The sequence below is a fragment of the Elephas maximus genome, chromosome 10, assembly GCF_024166365.1.
Source record: "Elephas maximus indicus isolate mEleMax1 chromosome 10, mEleMax1 primary haplotype, whole genome shotgun sequence".
NCBI classification, from domain to species: domain Eukaryota; kingdom Metazoa; phylum Chordata; class Mammalia; order Proboscidea; family Elephantidae; genus Elephas; species Elephas maximus.
In genome coordinates, this window is record NC_064828.1 from 12,966,921 (window position 1) to 12,986,607 (window position 19,687).

Here is a 19,687-nt window from a genome sequence, read left to right on the forward strand (position 1 = left end):
AGTTGGAATTGACTCGATGGTAGTGGGAATGGATGGGGAAACCTTTATCAGATATATGTGGTTACCAAATATTTTCTCCCATTCTGTAGTTTGTCTCTTCACTTTCTTGGTAGAGAAAGTCCCTTGATGAATTTTAAATTTTGACAAAGTCCATTTTATCTATTTTGTCTTTCATTGCTCATGCTTTTGTTGTCGTATCTAAGAATACATTGTAAAAACTGGGTCCTGAAGTGTTACTCTTATATTTTCGTCTAAGAGTTATATGGTTTTAGTTTGTATATTTGGATCCTTGATGCATTTTGAGTTAATTTTTATATATGGTATGAGATACAGGTCCACCTTTATTATTTTCAAGGAGTCCAGTTGTCCTGGTACCATTTATTAAAGATAGTATTCTTTCTCCATTGAATGGACTTGGCACACTTGTCAAAAATCAATTAACCATATGTGTATGGGTTTATTTCCTGATTCTCAATTCTACTCCATTAGCCTATGTGTCTATTCTCATACCAATACCACACTGTTCTGATTACTGTAGCTTTATATGTTTTAAAATTGGGAAGTGTGAGTCCTCCTCCTTTGTTCTTTCACTAAACACATTTATAGAGGCACTTAGAAAGAGTACAAAGATAAGTCAAATATGTTCTCTGCCTTCAAAGAATTATTTTTTCTCATTCTTATGAAAGAAAAAAGCATTCAAGAAATTAAAAAAAATACAGTGATGCTCTTTCCCATTCCACATTTTGCCATCTTATCTACAAGGTTAACATTGGGGATTTTAAGAGAAAAGCTTGGTAAATATAATATTATTCCTAGAGCGTTATAATGAATCTACTATCATCTTAAAAAAAACCAACACTGTGGTCTTAGGACTCTGAAAAATCACATACCAGTATAGTAAACTAGCTCCCCAGGAAAGGACTTGGTGTGGGAAAGCTTGGGGCTAGGCTTTGTTAGTTTGCAAATGGGATGGAAAAGGTCTGTGTCTTCCATTGTCTGGCCTATCTCTTCCTAACCTTTGTCCTTTTCCTTGCTTTCTTTTTTACTACTCTTGACTACAGAAAAAAAAATTTTCTTTTTTTTTCTGTAGTCAAAATGGAGAAGCCTGTGGCTACAGCTAACCTACCTAGTGGTAGGTTGACTTGTTTTTTTGGTTGCCAGGACCCTGTAAGGTGATTATGATAGCAAGAAAAGCCATGGTCGCATGCTCATTCAAAGGGAGAAAATAGGATGTGAGGTAATGTTGTACACCCCATTTAGGTGAAAAATGTACTTCTTGGCTAGATAAGAATGAATTGCAGTTTGTATAACCGTGAAGATATATACTTATAGTTCTGTGTTTTCAGCCATAATGATAAAGGGAACTTATGAGAATCACTTGGGGAGAATTTTTTTTTTTTTTTTTCAAAGTAGAAATGTTAGCCCAGGCTTGATGTATCAGAATTGGGAATATGGGGAAGAAGAAGAGAAAGAAATACCCATTGTTATGGATTGAATTGTGTCTCCCAAATATGTGTGTCAACTTGGCTGGGCCATGATTTCCAATATTGTGTGGTTGTCTACCATTTTGTGATCTGATGTGATTATCCTATGTGTTGCAAATCCTAACTTTTAGGATGTTAATGAGGCAGGATTAGAGACAGTTATGTTAATAAGACAGGACTCACTCTACAAGATTAGGTTGTATTTTAAGTCAATCTCTTTTGAGATATAAAAGAGAGAAGTGAGCAGAGAGACAGGGGAACCTCATACCACCAAGAAAGAAGTACCAGGAGGGGAGGGTGTCCTTTGGGCCCCGGGGTCCCTGTGCTGAGAAGCTCCTAGACCGGGGGAAGATGGATGATGAGAACTTTCCGCCAGAGCCGACAGAGAGAGAAAGCCTTTCCCTAGAACGGGCACCCTGAATTTGGATTTCTAGCCTCCTAAACCGTGAGAGAATAAATTTCTCTTTGTTAAAGCCATCTGCTTGTGGTATTTCTGTTAGAGTGTCACTGGATAACTGAGACACCCATGTATTTTGAAAAAACTCCTTCCTTCTCAAGTGATCTGCTCCCCTTACCCCTTTTATATTGAGATCCATTGCATTAGTTGATTGCCAGTATCTCATACTTCTTAACACTTGAGATGTATGGCTATTACTGTCTTATCTGTTCTTTTTTTAATGTTTTGTGGCTTGGCTTTTTTGTGTCTGTTTTTCTCTAGTGAGAACCTAGGTGGTGTAATTAATAGTCCAAACATACTTGGGTAGTTCTTAAACATACACACTGGGGCTCTAGAGAGGGAATAGAACACGATGGTTAGGAGTGCAGCTCTGGAGACCGACTGCCTGTCATCAAACCCTGGATCTACCACTTGTTAACTTTGTGAATTGGAGACAAGCTACTTAACCGCTCTGTATTTTGGCTTTTTCATCTGTAAAATAGGGACAATGATAGCACCTTCCTCATGGGGTGTTTGTAAAGGTTAAATGAGGAAGGCAGTGCTTCGTGACCCTTTTCACATCATGGCACACATAGAAAATGATAATATTTTTACAGTTGGGTAGAAGAGTGATCCTCCAGGTAATCTTTTATAGACTTTGCCCACCTCCTTCCCGGGCTTGAGGAGTCAGTGTCCCACCATCCTTCTAACCCATTAGTGGACAACAAGCTGTTATGGAACACAAATTAAGGAGATCTGAGTTCATTCATGAAAAGTACTTAAAACACATAGTAAGAGTTTAGTAAACATAAGCTATCATTATTATCTAATATAAATAGAATACAATAAGTAGGGAACTGGCATTCTTCTCAGGCTAGAAACCTAGCATCCTAAACTATAGAAGTTCTGTGCTGGAGGTATTAAAAGTTCTGATGCTTCCTAAAGATGTTAAACATTTACATATAATTTTCAGGTATCGTCAGATCTTAGTACTTTTAGGCAGGCAGCAAGCCATTAATAATTGAGAGCTCATTAGGTCTTCAGGCTATATATACCTTATAGGTCGGTGTTGTCAGTGCATTACCTAATTCTCATTTTTGTCTGCAATTAGGGTCGCCGGGCTGTTAAAGCAGGTGCTTATGCCACTTGCCAGGAAGCAAAAGAAGATATAAAGGTAACTTTCTGAATTAGGGAAAAAAAGAGAATTTTAAAGAAATGCACATTACAAGAGCCCAAATGGAAAAATAAGTAGTTAGACATTTTAGTAGAGATAGGACTGGGGCATTTAGACCCAGAGTTGTAGAACTGTGAGGGTTGCTACAGGATTTCTTTTCTTTCTTTTTTTTTTTTTTGGAAGAGTAGATTGCTTAATTAAAAGCAAAGTTAAAACCAGTTTTTTTTTGTTTTAATATTCCTTTCATTTATAGAGTCATTCAGAAAATGTCTCTCAACATCCACTTCACGTAGAAGTGTTACACTCTGACGTTATGGCTCATCAGAGATTTGCTTTGCGTCTTGGCTGCTGGATGAACAAAGTTATGAGCTATTCAAGTAAGCATGTAGCCTGTACTTTTATTTTCCTGTTTGTCTTATTCAGTGTGTGTGTGTGTTTCCCTTAACCACAAATTTAAAATGTCGTTGAATATGAAATAAAATTTCTTTTTCTTTTTTTTTGGTTTATACATTTTGATTAATTTTCAGAATTGCATTTCAAATGCTGTAAATAGCTTTTATTGGCTCTTAATCCTTTAAAGAACGAGTCTTTATGTTGACAGAACTATTCCCGACTTCAAGTATGAAAGTGTTAATATTAGTCTTGTCCTAGGTTGCTACAGGAAACCTACGTTTGGGAGAAGTGTTGTGAGAATGAAAGTTCTATGACTTCTTTGTTTGTAGGTGACTTCAGACAGGTCTTCTGCCAGGCATGCCTTACAGAAGAGCCTGGCTCTGAGAATCCCTGTCTCATAAGCAGATTGATGCTGTGGGACGCAAGGCTTTATAAAGGTAGGTAGAGCTTCGCTGATGACTTATTATAGTGGTGCTAAAATTGCTTTTGTATCCTTGTGATTAAATCGATGATCTTGATTGATGAGATGTTATACTTTAAAAAGATAAGATTTATCAATCAATATGTACTTTTCTGGGCTAAAACCCAGGGCTATTGCCTTTTTAATTATAGTGCCTTTTCATTTAGTCAGGGCCAGTAAAAACTCGTGTGTGTGTACATTTGTGAAGTAGTGCTGTTGTTAAAGCTGTGTTAGTTCTCATTTTTTAAATCTAAATGAAGAACAAAAGCAAAAGATAAAGGAAAGCTGGGGGAATGGAGAAGGGAGAGTACAGAGGAAGAGTAGTTTTGTGGGAAATAGAGTGAAAAGGAATGGAGAAAGGTTGGGAGAGGATGAAATGAAGTGAGATAAAATGGTGTGCCCCCCCACCCCCAGGCACCCTCACAAGCACTACCATGCCAGTGCTCTTCCCATGTTGCTATTTTTAAAAATTAGCATAATGTGCCAAGAAAATAGCTCGCAGGGGCAGGGAGGGTGCAAGCTGGCAAACAGATGCAGAAGGTGCGTGTTATTTTTATAAAAATATGGTACATGTATTTTAAGTTGTAACTTAAATATTAATGCATAAATGCTATTTATATGTGAGTCTATGTAGTCCATTGGCGTGAGAAATGTTTTGATAATATTTTGCTGCTTCTAATAACTGAAGTGTTCTTTTTGTCTTGGTGGTGTACCTCCACTTCCAAAAAACTGACCGATAGGTGCCCGAAAGATTCTTCACGAGTTGATCTTCAGCAGTTTTTTTATGGAGATGGAATACAAAAAGCTCTTTACTATGGAATTTGTGAAGGTAATTTCTCTTCATATATAAATAGATGTCAGTAAATAAGAATAGAAGGCAGTTTTTTGTAAATGAAATAATAAAAACAAAGAGGGTAATTATGAATCAGAAGGACTGAATTTTATGATTTGTTTCTCAAAAGTTTGTTATGTTACATTAATATATTCCAAATGACAGTTGGTCATATGGAGACAGCAGTCTGGGAAGGGAGATAGGTGGAAAATGACCTATTCGTTTGCTTAAGCCAGGCAAAGGGAGTTTATCACATTCACACATGCATTTATTTTATTTAATCATTTTGCCTGTTAGTAAAATTATAATGAGTAGACGTGACTAGTTGAAAGGCATAAATGAGGAAGAGGGATAGATGTTCAAGCTAGAGGTAGGTAGGAGCTAGGTGGTCAAGAGTTATACTCAACTGCTTGAGGCTAAAACATGGAGGTAAAACATATAGCTTCCTTTTTGTTGTATTGACCTGTCATATATCCCTTACTTTTTTTTTTTTTTGTCTGTTTCCCAAATTAGATTGCAAGGTTATGTAAGACAGGGACTTCTTGAAGGGAGCCAATAAATACTTGTTGGCTTCCTCTGATTTTGAGTTGGAGGCAGTTCTGTAAGACTTAAGACAGGGCCAGAAATAGGACCCAGAATTGGATTGGAAACAGAGAAAGAAACAGTGATTGTGGTAGACAAATGATGCCGAAGGATAAGATACCTATACTCCTGGGATTTTAAAAATAGATTGTTAAAGGCAACTACGATGTTTGGTGTATGCCTCCTCCTTGAAAGGTGATGGCAGAGATGTTAACTATATTCTTCTAAAACTTGTTAGAGATAGAATGTTGGATTATATCTGTCATCTCAAATGAAAATTCTTTTTTCTTATACGAAAGTTAATCTCCCTACTTTGATGTTATTTTATTGTATACCATGGTCACTTCTTAAACTTTGTAAGAATTCTGAAGGGAAAAATTAAATATGTAGGGCAAGTGTCCAACACGGTGCTTACACAAAATAGATGCTTGATACATGGCTGTGTGTATTATTTTTATTCTGCCACTATGTCAGGGCTGATTTTTAGCTGTTATGTAACAGTACAGATGAGCAGTTATTTGTAGTGTGCATCCAGTCTGTTGCCTGGGTTGGATCTGATTGGTTTGTTTTCCAGCTCATATCAGCTGATAAATACTTTGAATATAGCCCATGCTCTATACCATTGGGGCAGAATCTACTAAAGATTGTATAAACTAGACTGCACTGTTGCAGTCTTCTGCAATTTTTACCTGTGTGGTTTTTTTGTTTAGTTTTGTTTTGTTTTGCAGTTGTCACTTCTGCCTCTGCTACTTTGGGTAGCTGAATTCATACTTGGTCTTTTGTTTGTTACTCTGTTTCTAATTGCTTGGAATATATTTTGTTGACCATGATAGTATTGCCTTAATAAATAGGAATTTTATGCTCATCTTACAGATAGAAACAGACTTGGCAGCAGTTGCTAAAATTGGGATTGTAAAAGTTTTAATGGTGGTTTGTAATTGATCCTTCTTCTTGTGTCTTCCAGTATTATAAACAGCTGCAGAAGGAGTATATCAGTGATGATCATGACAGAAGCATCTCTGTAACTGCCCTCTCGGTGCAGATGTTTACTGTCCCTACTCTGGTACGTATCGATGACTTCTTTGCAGCCTTTCTAAAAAGATCCTTTTACTTTTAAAAAATTTTTCTTAGTGTTGTATCAAATTAAAACAATGTCAGGATCACTAAGGTGAGTTAATTCCATCTGGACAATTGCATAATACTTTTGTGGTACCCATGGGCTGGGTAGCTTACGGATTGGGAGGGATAGCATTGCCTGTATCCAAATGTCCTGATACCCTGCAGGTGAGGTCCAGAGCTGCTGTCTAGGTTTCTAGAGTAATTTAGGAGTGCTGTCTCGTCTACGGAAACAATTTACCATTCTTTTGTTGTCTAGTTATTGTTTGGGGGATAAATCAGAGTGAGATAAAAGTAAGAAGGGAGAGGGTTATGATTGTCAAACACTGCTTGCGATGGTGCTTCATAGGCCTTCTTTCTGTGTTTCTTCTGGGCATTTTGGCCATTTTCAAAAGGCCGGAGAAAAAGATGTGGAAGAGAAGTTGCGTTGGGGGTGAATAGAGCGGGGAACGCCAGAATAGATAGAGATGTGATAGAAGCCATATTGTTCTACTTTCTCACTGTGTGATTACTGATGGTAAACACTTACGTAGGTAACCTGTATAATAAGCTTGGGGTGTCCGCACAGGTGTTTGTTAGCTACTGAGGAGTAGGAATTTTTACTTTTAGCAAATAACTTCAGTAATTGTTATTCTATGAAAGTAAGGACTGTTTTATGCCCGATAAACACTAAATAACTTTCTGACCAACGAAGTGAATACTTTAAGTCCATATTATGATGAGTTAATGCTAAAGACAATATTCATGAAATCTTCTGCAGGCTCGACATCTTATTGAAGAGCAGAATGTTATTTCTGTCATCACTGAAACTCTTCTAGAAGTTTTACCTGAGTACCTGGACAGGAACAATAAATTCAACTTCCAGGGTTACAGCCAGGACAAACTGGGAAGAGTATATGCTGTAATATGTGACTTAAAGTAAGTTGCTGGGGTCAAAAGGTGAGGGTGCCTGTAAAACACAGTATGCTTGTTTATAAATCAACCTCTGATCATTTTGGTTATTTAGGATTCTCTTTATAATGCTGGAAAATACAAAGAACTGCTCCTGTCTCGTGTCCATAAATGCCTTAAGTGAAAACTTCTTACTGAGTTGTGAAACAGATTAATCAAGAAGGTAACTGAGTAGGGCCTGTCTGTCACAGGAACTGCCGTCTCTTAGAGTTGTCAAATGAATCTTCCTTCCCTCGTGCTGAAGGACTTCGGTCCTGTCCCTCTTCTGTAGTTTATTTGTGCAGAGTTTTAGATAACCTTATTGATGCTAATTTCTTTTTAACTCCCTTTTCATACAAATTCTGCTGCTGCTGCTGCTGTTAGTTTTCATCAAGTCACTTCCAACCCATGGTGGCCCACGTGTGCAGAGCGGCACTGCTGCTTAGGGTTTTCCAGGCTCTGACCTTTCAGAAGCAGATCGCCAGGCCTGTCTTCTGAGGCATCTCTGGGTGGGTTCAAACCGCCAACCTTTTGGCTAGTAGTCGAGCATTTAACCGTTTGCGCCACCCAGAGACAACTTTTCATAAATATAGGATCAAGTTGTTGATGTTCGTCGAGGGTTTCTTCATTAAGTTTTTCCTCTCTGAAGAGGATTGAGAGTTTCCTTTTAAATTGAAGTTAGAACCACTTGATAGGTTATGTTTAGGATCATTGGACCTAAAAGGAAAGAAATTTCCATTGATTTTAGAAATAGATGTGAGTATTATAAGGGTTATGACAGATCAACTATTCAGTAAATCAGAGACTTCAAAAATTCTTTTTTAAAAGAATATATTAAGACAAAATGTATTTCCCTCAGTTTCCTATCTAAGAAAAGAGCTCCATGGTATGCGTGATTTTTTATTTCTAGTCCTTTGGAAAGTAATCCTTCTAGTTCTGTCCCCTTCTTCTAGTGACTGCAGGGTATATACGGGTGGAAACAGTGGGCTTCCAATCCAACTTAAAGACACTTTAGTCTGTTTAAAAATACATATGACAGATTTCTGGAACTTCCCTGTGGATCCCTGGTGTTACTGAGGAAAATGCTTCAAGGCTTTCTCAAATTCCTCAATTTCTAAGTATACTTATGGCATGTAAATCTCCCTTTAAAGTCCAGTGCATTGTAACGTTATCACATCTTCAGAAGTAGAGATGATGCATGAACTCAGTAGGGCATCACCAGTGCGATTCAGATTTATTCCTCAGGCATAATAAATTACATATTAGACACACACAGAAAATAAACAAAGATAGCCCAGAGGCAGCACTAAGAGTTATCACTGGTGTTAAATCGGGGAATGCCCTGGGTCTGCTTACCATACAGGAAAAAATGTCTCTGCTATTGTCCTCAGTACTGCAAAGTATTATAACTGAGTTATTTTTATTCAGAGAAGTTGTGCATAATCACATCCTTTGTCCTATCTTATGATCTCTGACTATAGTTGTTCTCTATGGTGAATAATTTAGAGTTAACCTATCCCTAGATATCCATTTAGTAAAACTTTAAGGTCCCTGGTTTGAAAGGTAACTTTAAAGTTTTTCCACTCTACCAATGCTTATAACTTCTCCCCTACCCCCGCATCAAAATATAGATATCTCTAGTGACAGGGAAAAGGGAAACTTTACATATTTTGAGCCCCTGTTCAGCACATGATGTGTTAGGCTTATCATATGTTCTCATGTAATTTACTCATGAGGGGCCTGTGAAATTTACTAGCAGATGCTGTATGCAAAGGAGCTTTACTTACGCTACGTCGTTTTATTCTTGCCGCGTTCGCATAAGGTAGATGATGTCATCCTGACTTGTAGATCATTTGCCCAAGGTTGCAAAGCTTGTAAGTGACAGAAGTGCTATTTGAGTTTAGCACTGTTGATCAGTAAAGTTCACGTTCTCTTCACTACATTGTGTAATCGCACAGAATACGTAAAAAACACACCAAAACCTGCTCTGAGACCTGGCTAAAATGCCAGTGAGATATTTATCCTTTGTTTCATAAATAATCACTCAGCCTCACTTTCGCAGTCTCTCACTGGAGAAAAGTCTATAGTCATATCTTATTCTTTCCTAACATGCTTATGCATTCCCTACTTCTTCCTGAAACCCTGATTTTATCATTGTCAATTAGAAATAACCACAAATAGGCAATGTCTTTTATAGATTAGAGAAATAAAAGATAATGTTGTTCCTTAGTAGAATCAAAGTCCAACTGCATCTCTTTTCTAAGTTTCATTTCCACAGTGAATTAGCAACGGAGAAACAAAGTACTCCATCACATACCTTCCTTAAAAAAAAAAAAACAGGGGGACAAATGAAATTAAATTAGTAGAGGTGTATCATTTAGAATGAAGGAGGTAATAATCCCTCCCTTCTACTCTTCACTGGGTAGACTTCAGTTGGGATACTGTGTTCATTTTTAGCATAAACCTTAAGTGGTACACATTCAACTGGAACAGGTCCAGAAGAGAAAGACAACGATTTGGAAAGGATTTCAAACAATATGAAATGGGAACTGTTAAAGAAACTGATGCACCTTAACCTATAGAAGCCTTGACAGATAACAAATGCTGTCTTCAAACCCTTCCTCAAGTTAAAGGGGAACTGAAGTTGCTCTGAATGGACAAAGGGAGAGCTAGAACCAGAAGATGAAAGCTATATAAAGACAGGATTCACTGTAAAATAAGAAGCTTTCTAACAGTTAGAAGGGGCTACCCAAAGTTGGAACGCACTGCTTTGAGAGAATAAAGTTTCCTGGAGTAGGCTGAACACAGCATTTGCTGTGGTCTCAACAAAACTTATTTCATGTTGAGTTTCAGTCAGGTAAGTTAGAGGATACAGTCAGGGTATGGAGAGTTAAAATTCTGGAAGAATTTAGACTTCACGGAAACAACTAAAAGACATTGCCTATTTGTGGTTATTTCTAATTTTGGTGTGTTTTTTACGTATTCTGTGCGATTACACAATGTAGTGAAGAGAACGTGAACTTTACTGATCAACAGTGCTAAACTCAAATAGCACTTCTGTCACTTACAAGCTTTGCAACCTTGGGCAAATGATCTACAAATCAGGATGACATCATCTACCTTATGCGAACGCGGCAAGAATAAAACGACGTAGCGTAAGTAAAGCTCCTTTGCATACAGCATCTGCTAGTAAATTTCACAGGCCCCTCATGGGTAAATTACATGAGAACATATGATAAGCCTAACACATCATGTGCTGAACAGGGGCTCAAAATATGTAAAGTTTCCCTTTTCCCTGTCACTAGAGATATCTATATTTTGATGTGGGGGTAGGGGAGAAGTTATAAGCATTGGTAGAGTGGAAAAACTTTAAAGTTACCTTTCAAACCAGGGACCCTAAAGTTTTATTAAATGGATATCTAGGGATAGGTTAACTCTAAATTATTCACCATAGAGAATAACTATAGTCAGAGATCATAAGATAGGACAAAGGATGTGATTATGCACAACTTCTCTGAATAAAAATAACTCAGTTATAATATTTCGCAGTACTCCTTTCTGAAAAGTATAGAAGACTCAAACCAAATTACCTCTTACTCTTCTACCCTGTCCCGGCTTTTCTTTAATTGATTTTGCCATATATATTTACCTACAGACTACTTTTTCTTTGCTTTTTCAAAGAAAATTGCACTGGACAGTATTAAAACAGTCAAGGATGACTTCACTCAAAAAGGCTTATTTTAAGGGAGAGAGTGGGGAATGGGGTGGAGGAAGAGACTCTTGCAATAGAGGAGAAAGGCCAGAACTAAGTCTCATCTCAACTCCACTGAAGCAGAGGGGAGGATGTTTTTTAAAGACTGGTGGGAGGTAGTGAAAAAATACTGAAGGAAGTTAATCAGCTGTCCTTGAGTGGATTCTGACTCATGGAGACCCCATGTGTGTCAGAATAGAACTGAGCTCCTTAAAGTTTTCAATGGCAGATTTTTTGAAAGTAGATCACCCGGTCTTTCTTCTGAGGTGCCTCTGTATGGACCTGAACCCCCAGCCTTTTGGTTAGCAGCTGAGTGCCTGAACCATTTACACTACACAGGGACTTGAAGGAAGTAAGGGAGGATTAAGTAGTGGTATAGGTCACATGGATCTCCTTAATCTCTCGAGTTTACCGTTATGGCCAGGTAGAGTATGTTCCATTTGGATTATGTAAGTGCCACTGAGAGGGAGATCAGTGGCCCAGAGTCAGGAAGAAGCCTGCCTAAAGTTTAGTCAAGCTGAGATGAACATTAAGGACACTTTGGTCAGCCATCATTTTCTGGGAACATAAAAGGTGAGGGAATTTCCTTAACCATTGATGTTTTCCAGGTCACAGGACTTGGGTAAAATTCAATATTGCCACCTTCCTTGTTCTGTCTTTCCCGTTTCTTACATCTTCTTTACTTGCTCCAGAAGTCAGAAGTGACCTGTGTGAAGTCACTGAAAATTAGAAATGTAAATTCTCTTCTACTCTAGATGAGTGCTTCTCATATTGTAATATGTATGCAGACCATCTGGGGAGCTTGTTAAAACGCTAATTCTTATTTAGTAGGTCTGACAGAGAGCGCAGAATTCTGCGTTTTAACCAACTCCCAGGTGATGCTGATGCTGCTGGTTTGTGGACCACACTCTCAGTAGCAGTGTTCTAGAAAACAGCCCAACTTTAATGCCATTTGTTCATTGTGGAAGACTTTAAACTTTAGCCTTTTTTACCTTTAAAAGATTTAGATGGTAATTAGTATATTTCAAAGTTATTTCTTTGGTAAGGTCTTGATGATTATATTTTTAATGGACGTTCAACGTATTAATGGAGATCTAAAGAAAGGGAAAAATTAAACCCCAAACCTCACTATTTTTACTAAAAAAAAAAAAAATTTTTTTTTCTATCTTTGTTGCCTTGTCATTTATGTTTCTACATTCCTTCCTTTGTACCTCTTTTGTACTTAACATTGAATTGCGGTGGCCGCTGTTTGTATCTGTTTACCCCACTGCACTTTGAACCTCAAGGGAAGGCCTGAAAGATATAGAGTGTGTCTTGTTCACTTTTGTATTCCTAATACCTGCTATATATAACAATTGTTTCCTGAGATACCGTTCTAAGATAGACATTGTTCTCATTGGCTGTGAAACCAGTCATTGTCTTTCCTGCCAAAGGAAATGTTGGTCTTGTAAATTGTAGGTTAAAGTGGGCCTGTTTATCTCATGAAAAATGTACATTCTGATGAGCAAACTCATAGATTCATGGTAATCTAACTCCTCTTTTAAAGAAATAAAGCAAAAGATGACATAGGCGCTTATATCCTCCCAGGTTCTAGGTTTTGAAACCATGCAGGCAGGAAATCTGTTCCAGATATCCCAAGGCTGAAGAGATTTCAGCTGGCCCTTTGGGTGAAGGATGTGAATCTCAACAGTCCTAGAAAATCTGTACTATGGTTGTCCATAGTTAGCTGTGACAGACTAGGGCAGTTATAAAAAAAAAACAAACCCATTGCCATCGAGTCAGTTCTGACTCTTAGTGACACTACAGGACAGAGTAGAACTGCCTCCTTTTCCAAGGAGCAGCTGGTGAATTTGAACTGCCAGCCTCTTGATCAGCAGCCGAACTCTTAAGCACTGCGCCACCAGGGCTCCAGGACAGTTATAGGTTTACCTACTCGGACTAAGCTCTGAGGGTGTGGTGTGGAGAAGCCAGGCTTAATGTGGATATCTACGGCATGTGGAACGTTCACGTTTTGCTGGTCGTATTTAAAATAAAACAATAACTAATTCTAGCCCTGCTCAGAGCAGCTAATTACAGTAACAAATTAGAATCCATAATTTGGAGGAATCAACATTGTCTGTCGTCTTGAGAATCTTAAAATGATCTCAGAATAGAGAACTGAAATATGTCTTTGTCTCTTGAAATGATAGGTATATCCTAATCAGCAAGCCCACAGTATGGACAGAGAGATTAAGAATGCAATTCCTTGAAGGTTTTCGATCTTTTTTGAAGATTCTTACCTGTATGCAGGTATGATAGTTTTTCTGTACATTAGTAAGAGAAATTCATTTAAACAAATTTTATCCTGCCTTTTCATGTTTTGCAAATTGTAATTTTCCTGTGTATCTTATAATAGAACAGTTCAGCTAAAACTATAATGCTTATATGGAAAAGAATACATATTTAACAAAGTAGAAATAAGATTTAAACACGGCCTCACTGATCCTGTTTTAATAGACCTTTCTCAGTATCTTAGTTTACTGCTGCTGCTGCCATTAATGTTCCTTCAGTGCTTACCAAGTGACAGATACTGTAGTAAGCACTTTGCATGTATTATCTCTTTTGATTCTCAGCGATCTTACAGGCTAATTACTATTATTGGCATTTTACATAAAAGGAAATAGAAGCTTAAAAATAATTTGCACAGTCACACAGCTGGAAAGTGACAGCTGGAATTTGAACTCATACGTTTTGACCAGCGTAACAACCATGCTAAAATGCTGCTCACATATGACTATGACTCCTGACAGTTTGGTATTTTTCCAGTATAGGAGCCAAGAAAGAAGGCCTAACTAGGTGTATGCTGACCAGTCTTTTCTTGCAGGGAATGGAAGAAATCAGAAGACAAGTTGGGCAACACATTGAAGTGGATCCTGACTGGGAGGCTGCCATTGCTATACAAATGCAACTGAAAAATATTTTACTCATGTTCCAGGAGTGGTGCGCTTGTGATGTAAGATTTGCTAGTAGGACCTGACAAGATCGGTGCCTTTTTAAGTGCTCTAGTAGTTTTTAGTGGTATAGATTATGTTTTAAATTCCCTGATGAGAAGTTTTCTTTTTAAGTAGTTTCTTGCATATTTGAATTTGTCTTAATATATTTAGGAGAAAAACCCAGTCTTTTATAATTTGATTAGAAAATGTGCCTGATGATAGTTTTGTTTATCTTTGGGAGTAGTGTTAAACCCAAAAAACTCATTTTCATGGAGTCGATTCCAACTCATAGCACCCAATCAGACACAGTAGAACTGCCCCAAAGGGTTTCCAGGGCTGTAAATCTTTACAGAAGCAGACTGCCGCATCTTTCTCCTGCACAGCTACTGATGCGTTCAAACCGCTGACCTTTCAGTTAGCGGCCGAGCGCTTTAGCCATTGTGGCACCAAGGCTCCTGGGACTAGCTATAAACACCCAAACCCAATTAAAAAAAAAACCCAATAGCAGGGTTTAAATAGGTGTGTGTGCTTCCATGGAAATGAATATTAATAATATAATTAGGACCATAAAAAAACCATATAGACTTTTAAATATCTAAGAATGGAGAGAGATGAATATTTATTCAATTAAGAGTTTGCTTTTTTTTTTTTTTTTTAATTCAAGGCTAACCCTTTTTTTTGTTTTTAATTTTATTCTATTTTAGGGGAAAGTTTACAGTGCAAATCGTCTCTCATTCAAAAATTTATACACAAATTGTTTTGTGACGTTGGTTGTTATCCTCGCAGTATGTCGGCACTCTTCCCCTTTTCCTTTAAACCCAGGATACCTCATGTTCATTCATCCAGTTTTCCTGTTTTTGCTTTTGGGCAGCTGTTACCCTTTGGTCTTGTGTACTTGATTGAACTAAGAAGCACATTCCTCACTAGCGTTATTGTTTTTTATATGGGCCTGTCTAATCTGGTAGAAAGGTAGAGTTCAGGAGTGGCTTCAGTTCTGAGTTAGCAGGGTGTCCAGGGGCCATAGTCTCAGGCGTTCCTCCAGTCACTGTCAGACCAGTAGGTCTGGTCTTTTTCTGTGAATTTGAATTTTGTTCTACATTTTTCTCCCACTCTGTCCAGAACTCTCAATTGTGATCCCTGTAAGAGCAGTTGGTGGTAGCACCCAGGCACCATCTAGTTCTTTTGGGCGCACACTTGTAGAGGCTGTGGTTCATGTGGTCCATTAGTCCTTTGGACTTATATTTTCCCTGTATCTTTGGTTTTCTTCATTCTCCTTTGCTCAGAATGTGATGGGACCAATAGATATATTTTAGATGGCCACTCGTAAGCTTTTTTTTTTCTTCCGTTTATTTTTTTTATATAATTGTGCTTTAAGTGAAACTTTAAAAATCAAGTCGGTCTCTCATATAAAAATTTATATACACCTTGCTATATACTCCTAGTTGCTCTCCCCCTAATGAGACAGCACACTCCTTCCCTCCACTCTCTCTTTTCGTGTCCATTCGGCCAGCTTCTGGCCCACTCTGCCCTCTCATCTCCCCTCCAGACAGGAGATGCCCACATAGCCTCATGTGTCTACTTGATCCACGAAACTCACTCTTCACCAGTATCGTTTTCTATCCCATAGTCCAGTCTAATCCCTGTTTGAAGAGTTGGCTTTAGAAATGGTTCCTGTCTTGGGCTAACAGAAGGTCTGGGGACCATGACCTCCAGGGTCCTTCTAGTCTCAGTCAGGCCATTAAGTCTGGTCTTTTTACGAGAATTTGGGGTCTGCATCCCACTGTTTTCCTGCTTCCTCAGAGGTTCTCTGTTGTGTTCCCTGTCAGGGCAGTCATTAGTTGTAGCCGGGCACCATCTAGTTCTTCTGGTCTCAGGCTAATGTAGTCTCTGGTTTATGTGGCCTTTTCTGTCTCTTGGGCTCATAATTACCTTGTGTCTTTGGTATTCTTCATTCTCCTTTGCTCCAGGTGGGTTGAGACCAACTGATGCATCTTAGATGGCCACTTGCTAGTGTTTAAGACCCCAGATGCCACTCTCCAAAGTGGGATGCAGAATGTTTTCTTAATAGATTTTAGTATGCCTATTGACTTAGACGTCCCCTGAAACCATGGTCCCCAAACCCCCACCCCTGCTATGCTGGCCTTCAAAGCATCCAGTTTATTCAGGAAACTTCTTTGCTTTTGGTTTAGTCCAGTTGTGCCGACCTCTCCTGTATTGTGTGTTGTCTTTCCCTTCACCTAAAATAGTTCTTGTCTACTAATTAGTGAAAAACCCTCTCCTTCCCTCCTCTCTCCCTACTCCTGTAACCATCAAAGAATATTTTCTTCTCTGTTAAAACCATTTCTCAAGTTCTTATAATAGTGGTCTTATACAATGTTTGTCCTTTTGCAACTGACTAATTTCACTCAGTACAATGCCTTCCAGATTCCTCCATGTTATGAAATGTTTCATAGACTCGTCATTGTTCTTTATTGATGCGTAGTATTCCGTTGTGTGAATATACCTTAATTTATTTATCCATTCATCTGTTGATGGGCACCTTTTTACTATTGTAAACAGTGCTGCAGTGAACATGGGTATGCATATATTTGTTCTTGTGACAGCTCTTATTTCTCTAGGATATATTCCAAGGAGTGGGATTGCTGGATCGTATGGTAGTTCTATTTCTAGCTTTTTAAGGAAGCGCCAAATCAGTTTCAAAAGTGGTTGTACCATTGTACATTCCCACCAGCAGTGTGTGTTCCAGCCTCTCCACAACCTCTCCAACATTTATTATTTTGTGTTTTTTTGATTAATGCCAGCCTTGTTGGAGTGAGATGGAATTTCATTGTAGTTTTGATTTGCATTTCTCTAATGGCTAATGATCATGAGCATTTCCTCATGTATCTGTTAGCTACCTGAATGTCTTCTTTAGTGAAGTGCTTGTTCATATTCTTTGCCTATTTCTTAATTGGGTTATTTGTCTTTTTGTAGTTGAGTTTTTGCAGTATCATGTAGATTTTAGAGATGAGGTGCTGACTGGAAATGTCATAGCTAAAAAGTTTTTCCCAGTCTGTAGGTAATCTTTTTACTCTTTCAGTGAAGTCTTTGGATGAGCATAGGTGTTTGATTTTTAGGAGCTCCCAGTCATCTTTTCTCTTCTCCATTGTTAGTAATGTTTTGTATGCTGTTTATGCCATATATTAGGGCTCCTACCATTGTCCCTATTTTTTCTTCCATGATCTTTATCATTTTAAATTTTATATTTAGGTCTTTAACTTATTTTGCGTTTGTTTTTGTGCATAGTGTGAGGTATGGGTCTTGTTTCATTTTTTTTGCAGGTGAATATCCAGTTATGCCAGCACCATTTGTTAAAGAGACTATCTTTTCCCCATTTAACTGACTTTGGACCTTTGTCAAATATCAGCTGCTCATATGTGGATGGATTTATGTCTGGATTCTCAATTGTGTTCCATTGGTCTATGTACCTGTTGTTGTACCAGCGCCAGGCTGTTTTGACTACTATGATGGTATAATAGGTTCTAAAATCAGGTAGAGTGAGGCCACCCACTTTGTTCTTCTTTTTCAGTAATGCTTTAATTATCCAGGGCCCCTTTTCCTTCCATATGAAGTTGATGATTTGTTTCTCCATCACCATTAAAAAATGTCATTGGAATTTGGATCAGAATTGCATTGTATCTATAGATTGCTTTTGATAAAATAGGCATTTTTACAATGTTAAGTCTTCTATGCATGAGCAAGGTATGTTTTTCCACTCATGTAGGTCTCTTTTGGTTTCTTGCAGTAGCATTTTGTAGTTTTCTTTATATAGATCTTTTACATCTCTGGTAAGATTTATTCCTAATTATTTTATCTTCTTGGGGGCTACTGTAACATTCATAAGCTTTTAAGACCCCTGATACTACTCACCAAAGTTGGATGTAGAACATTTTCCTTATGAACTAGGTTATGCCAGTTGACTTAGATGTCTCCCATGACCATGGTCCCCAGCCCTCAGCCACAGTTGTTCGGTCCCTCAAAGTGTTTGGATGTGTCTAGGAAACTCCTGTGGCTTTGCCGCGGTCAAGTTGTGCTAACTTCCCCTATGTTGTGTATCATTCCTTTCACCAAAGTTAACACTTGTCTATTATATAGTTAGTGATTTCCCCTCCCTGCCTGTCCCCTCCCTCGTAATCATCAAAGATTGTTTTTTTCTGTATGTAGACCTTCTCTTGGGTTTATCATAGTGGTCTCATATAACATTTGTCCTTTTTTGATTGACTTATATCACTCAGCATAATACCTTCCAAATTCATCTGTGTTGTGAGATGTTTTGCAGATTCAACATTGTTCTTTGTTGTTGTGTAGTATTCCATTGCGTGTATGTACCATAATTTGTTTATCCATTCATCTGTTGATGGGCACTTAGGTTGTTTCCATCTATTTTGCTATTGTGAATAATGCTGCAGTGAACATGAGTTACATATGTCTATTTCTGTGACTCCTTTTATTTCTCTAGGATATATTCCTAGGAGTGGGATTGCTGGATCATATGGTATTTCTATTTCTAGCATTTTTTTTCACAGCTTTTTAAGGAGGTGCATGTCATTTTCCATAGTGTTTGTACCATTTTACATTCCTGCTAGCAGTGCTTAAGAGTTCCAGTGTCCCCACAACCTCGCCAACATTTGTTATTTTCTGTTTTTTGCTAAGTGCCAGTAATGTTGGAGTGAAATGGTATCTCATTGTAGTTTTGATTTGCGTTTCTCTAATGACTAATGGAGCCCTGGTAGTACAGTGGTTAAGAGCTCTCCATATTTATCTAAGAATGCAGTTCCTTTTTCTTATAAAATTATTATGAGAACCAGTGTCTTAAGAGAGTGACCATTGACTCTTCTTTCTGCCTGCCATGCTTATATAGATTTGATTCCTTATGCTCCAAATTTGTTTTATAAACCTAGTGTATTTTTGGTGGGTTCATTCTTTTCTGTCCTGACTGCTCCACCTTAGTTCAGACCTATATTACCTTAACGTCTAGACTTTGTAGCAGTCTTCCCGTTAGTCCCCTTATCTCATCACGTTACACCCTCCAGTCCATAATCTTCAACGGCACCCATTCATTCTTCTTCAAGCAGTGAGTTGACTACATTATTACCCTTCCAACACTGTCAGTGTATTCACATGCTGATGCCAAGATATATTTCCAATTTAATTGCTAAATAATCCTACCCATAAGGAGCGCTGGTGGTGCAATGGTTAAGCACTCAGCTCCTAACTGAAAGGTTGGAGGTGTGAACCCACCAGCAGCTCTACAGGAGAAAAGACCTGGTGATTTGCTCCCTTAAAGATAACAGCCTAGGAAACCCTACAGGGTAACTCTTCTCTGTCCTACAGGGTTGTTATAAGTTGGAATCCACTTGATGGCACACGACAACAATAATCCTACCTGTAAAAATAAACCTTTGATTTATCTGCCTGAACAGGAATTTTATTTTACCTTTTTTGTATCTCTTTTTATTCTGCATCTCTGCTTAGAATGATACCTTCTCATCTTTTCCCCATACTTAAACTCTGCATG

The 19,687-nt window shown here is 38.1% G+C and overlaps 1 protein-coding gene across 1 annotated transcript in view; it reads left to right on the top strand.

The window, feature by feature from the left end:
• Positions 1-19,687, top strand: part of UBR1 (ubiquitin protein ligase E3 component n-recognin 1) — a 156,925-nt gene that overhangs the window by 59,788 nt on the left and 77,450 nt on the right. Inside the window, exons 7-14 of the mRNA XM_049899674.1 lie at positions 3,032-3,094; positions 3,348-3,471; positions 3,817-3,924; positions 4,688-4,776; positions 6,326-6,424; positions 7,238-7,395; positions 13,348-13,447; positions 14,022-14,150. Of these exons, the coding sequence (XP_049755631.1) occupies positions 3,032-3,094; positions 3,348-3,471; positions 3,817-3,924; positions 4,688-4,776; positions 6,326-6,424; positions 7,238-7,395; positions 13,348-13,447; positions 14,022-14,150 (870 nt within the window). The remainder of the gene's footprint in view (positions 1-3,031; positions 3,095-3,347; positions 3,472-3,816; positions 3,925-4,687; positions 4,777-6,325; positions 6,425-7,237; positions 7,396-13,347; positions 13,448-14,021; positions 14,151-19,687) is intronic.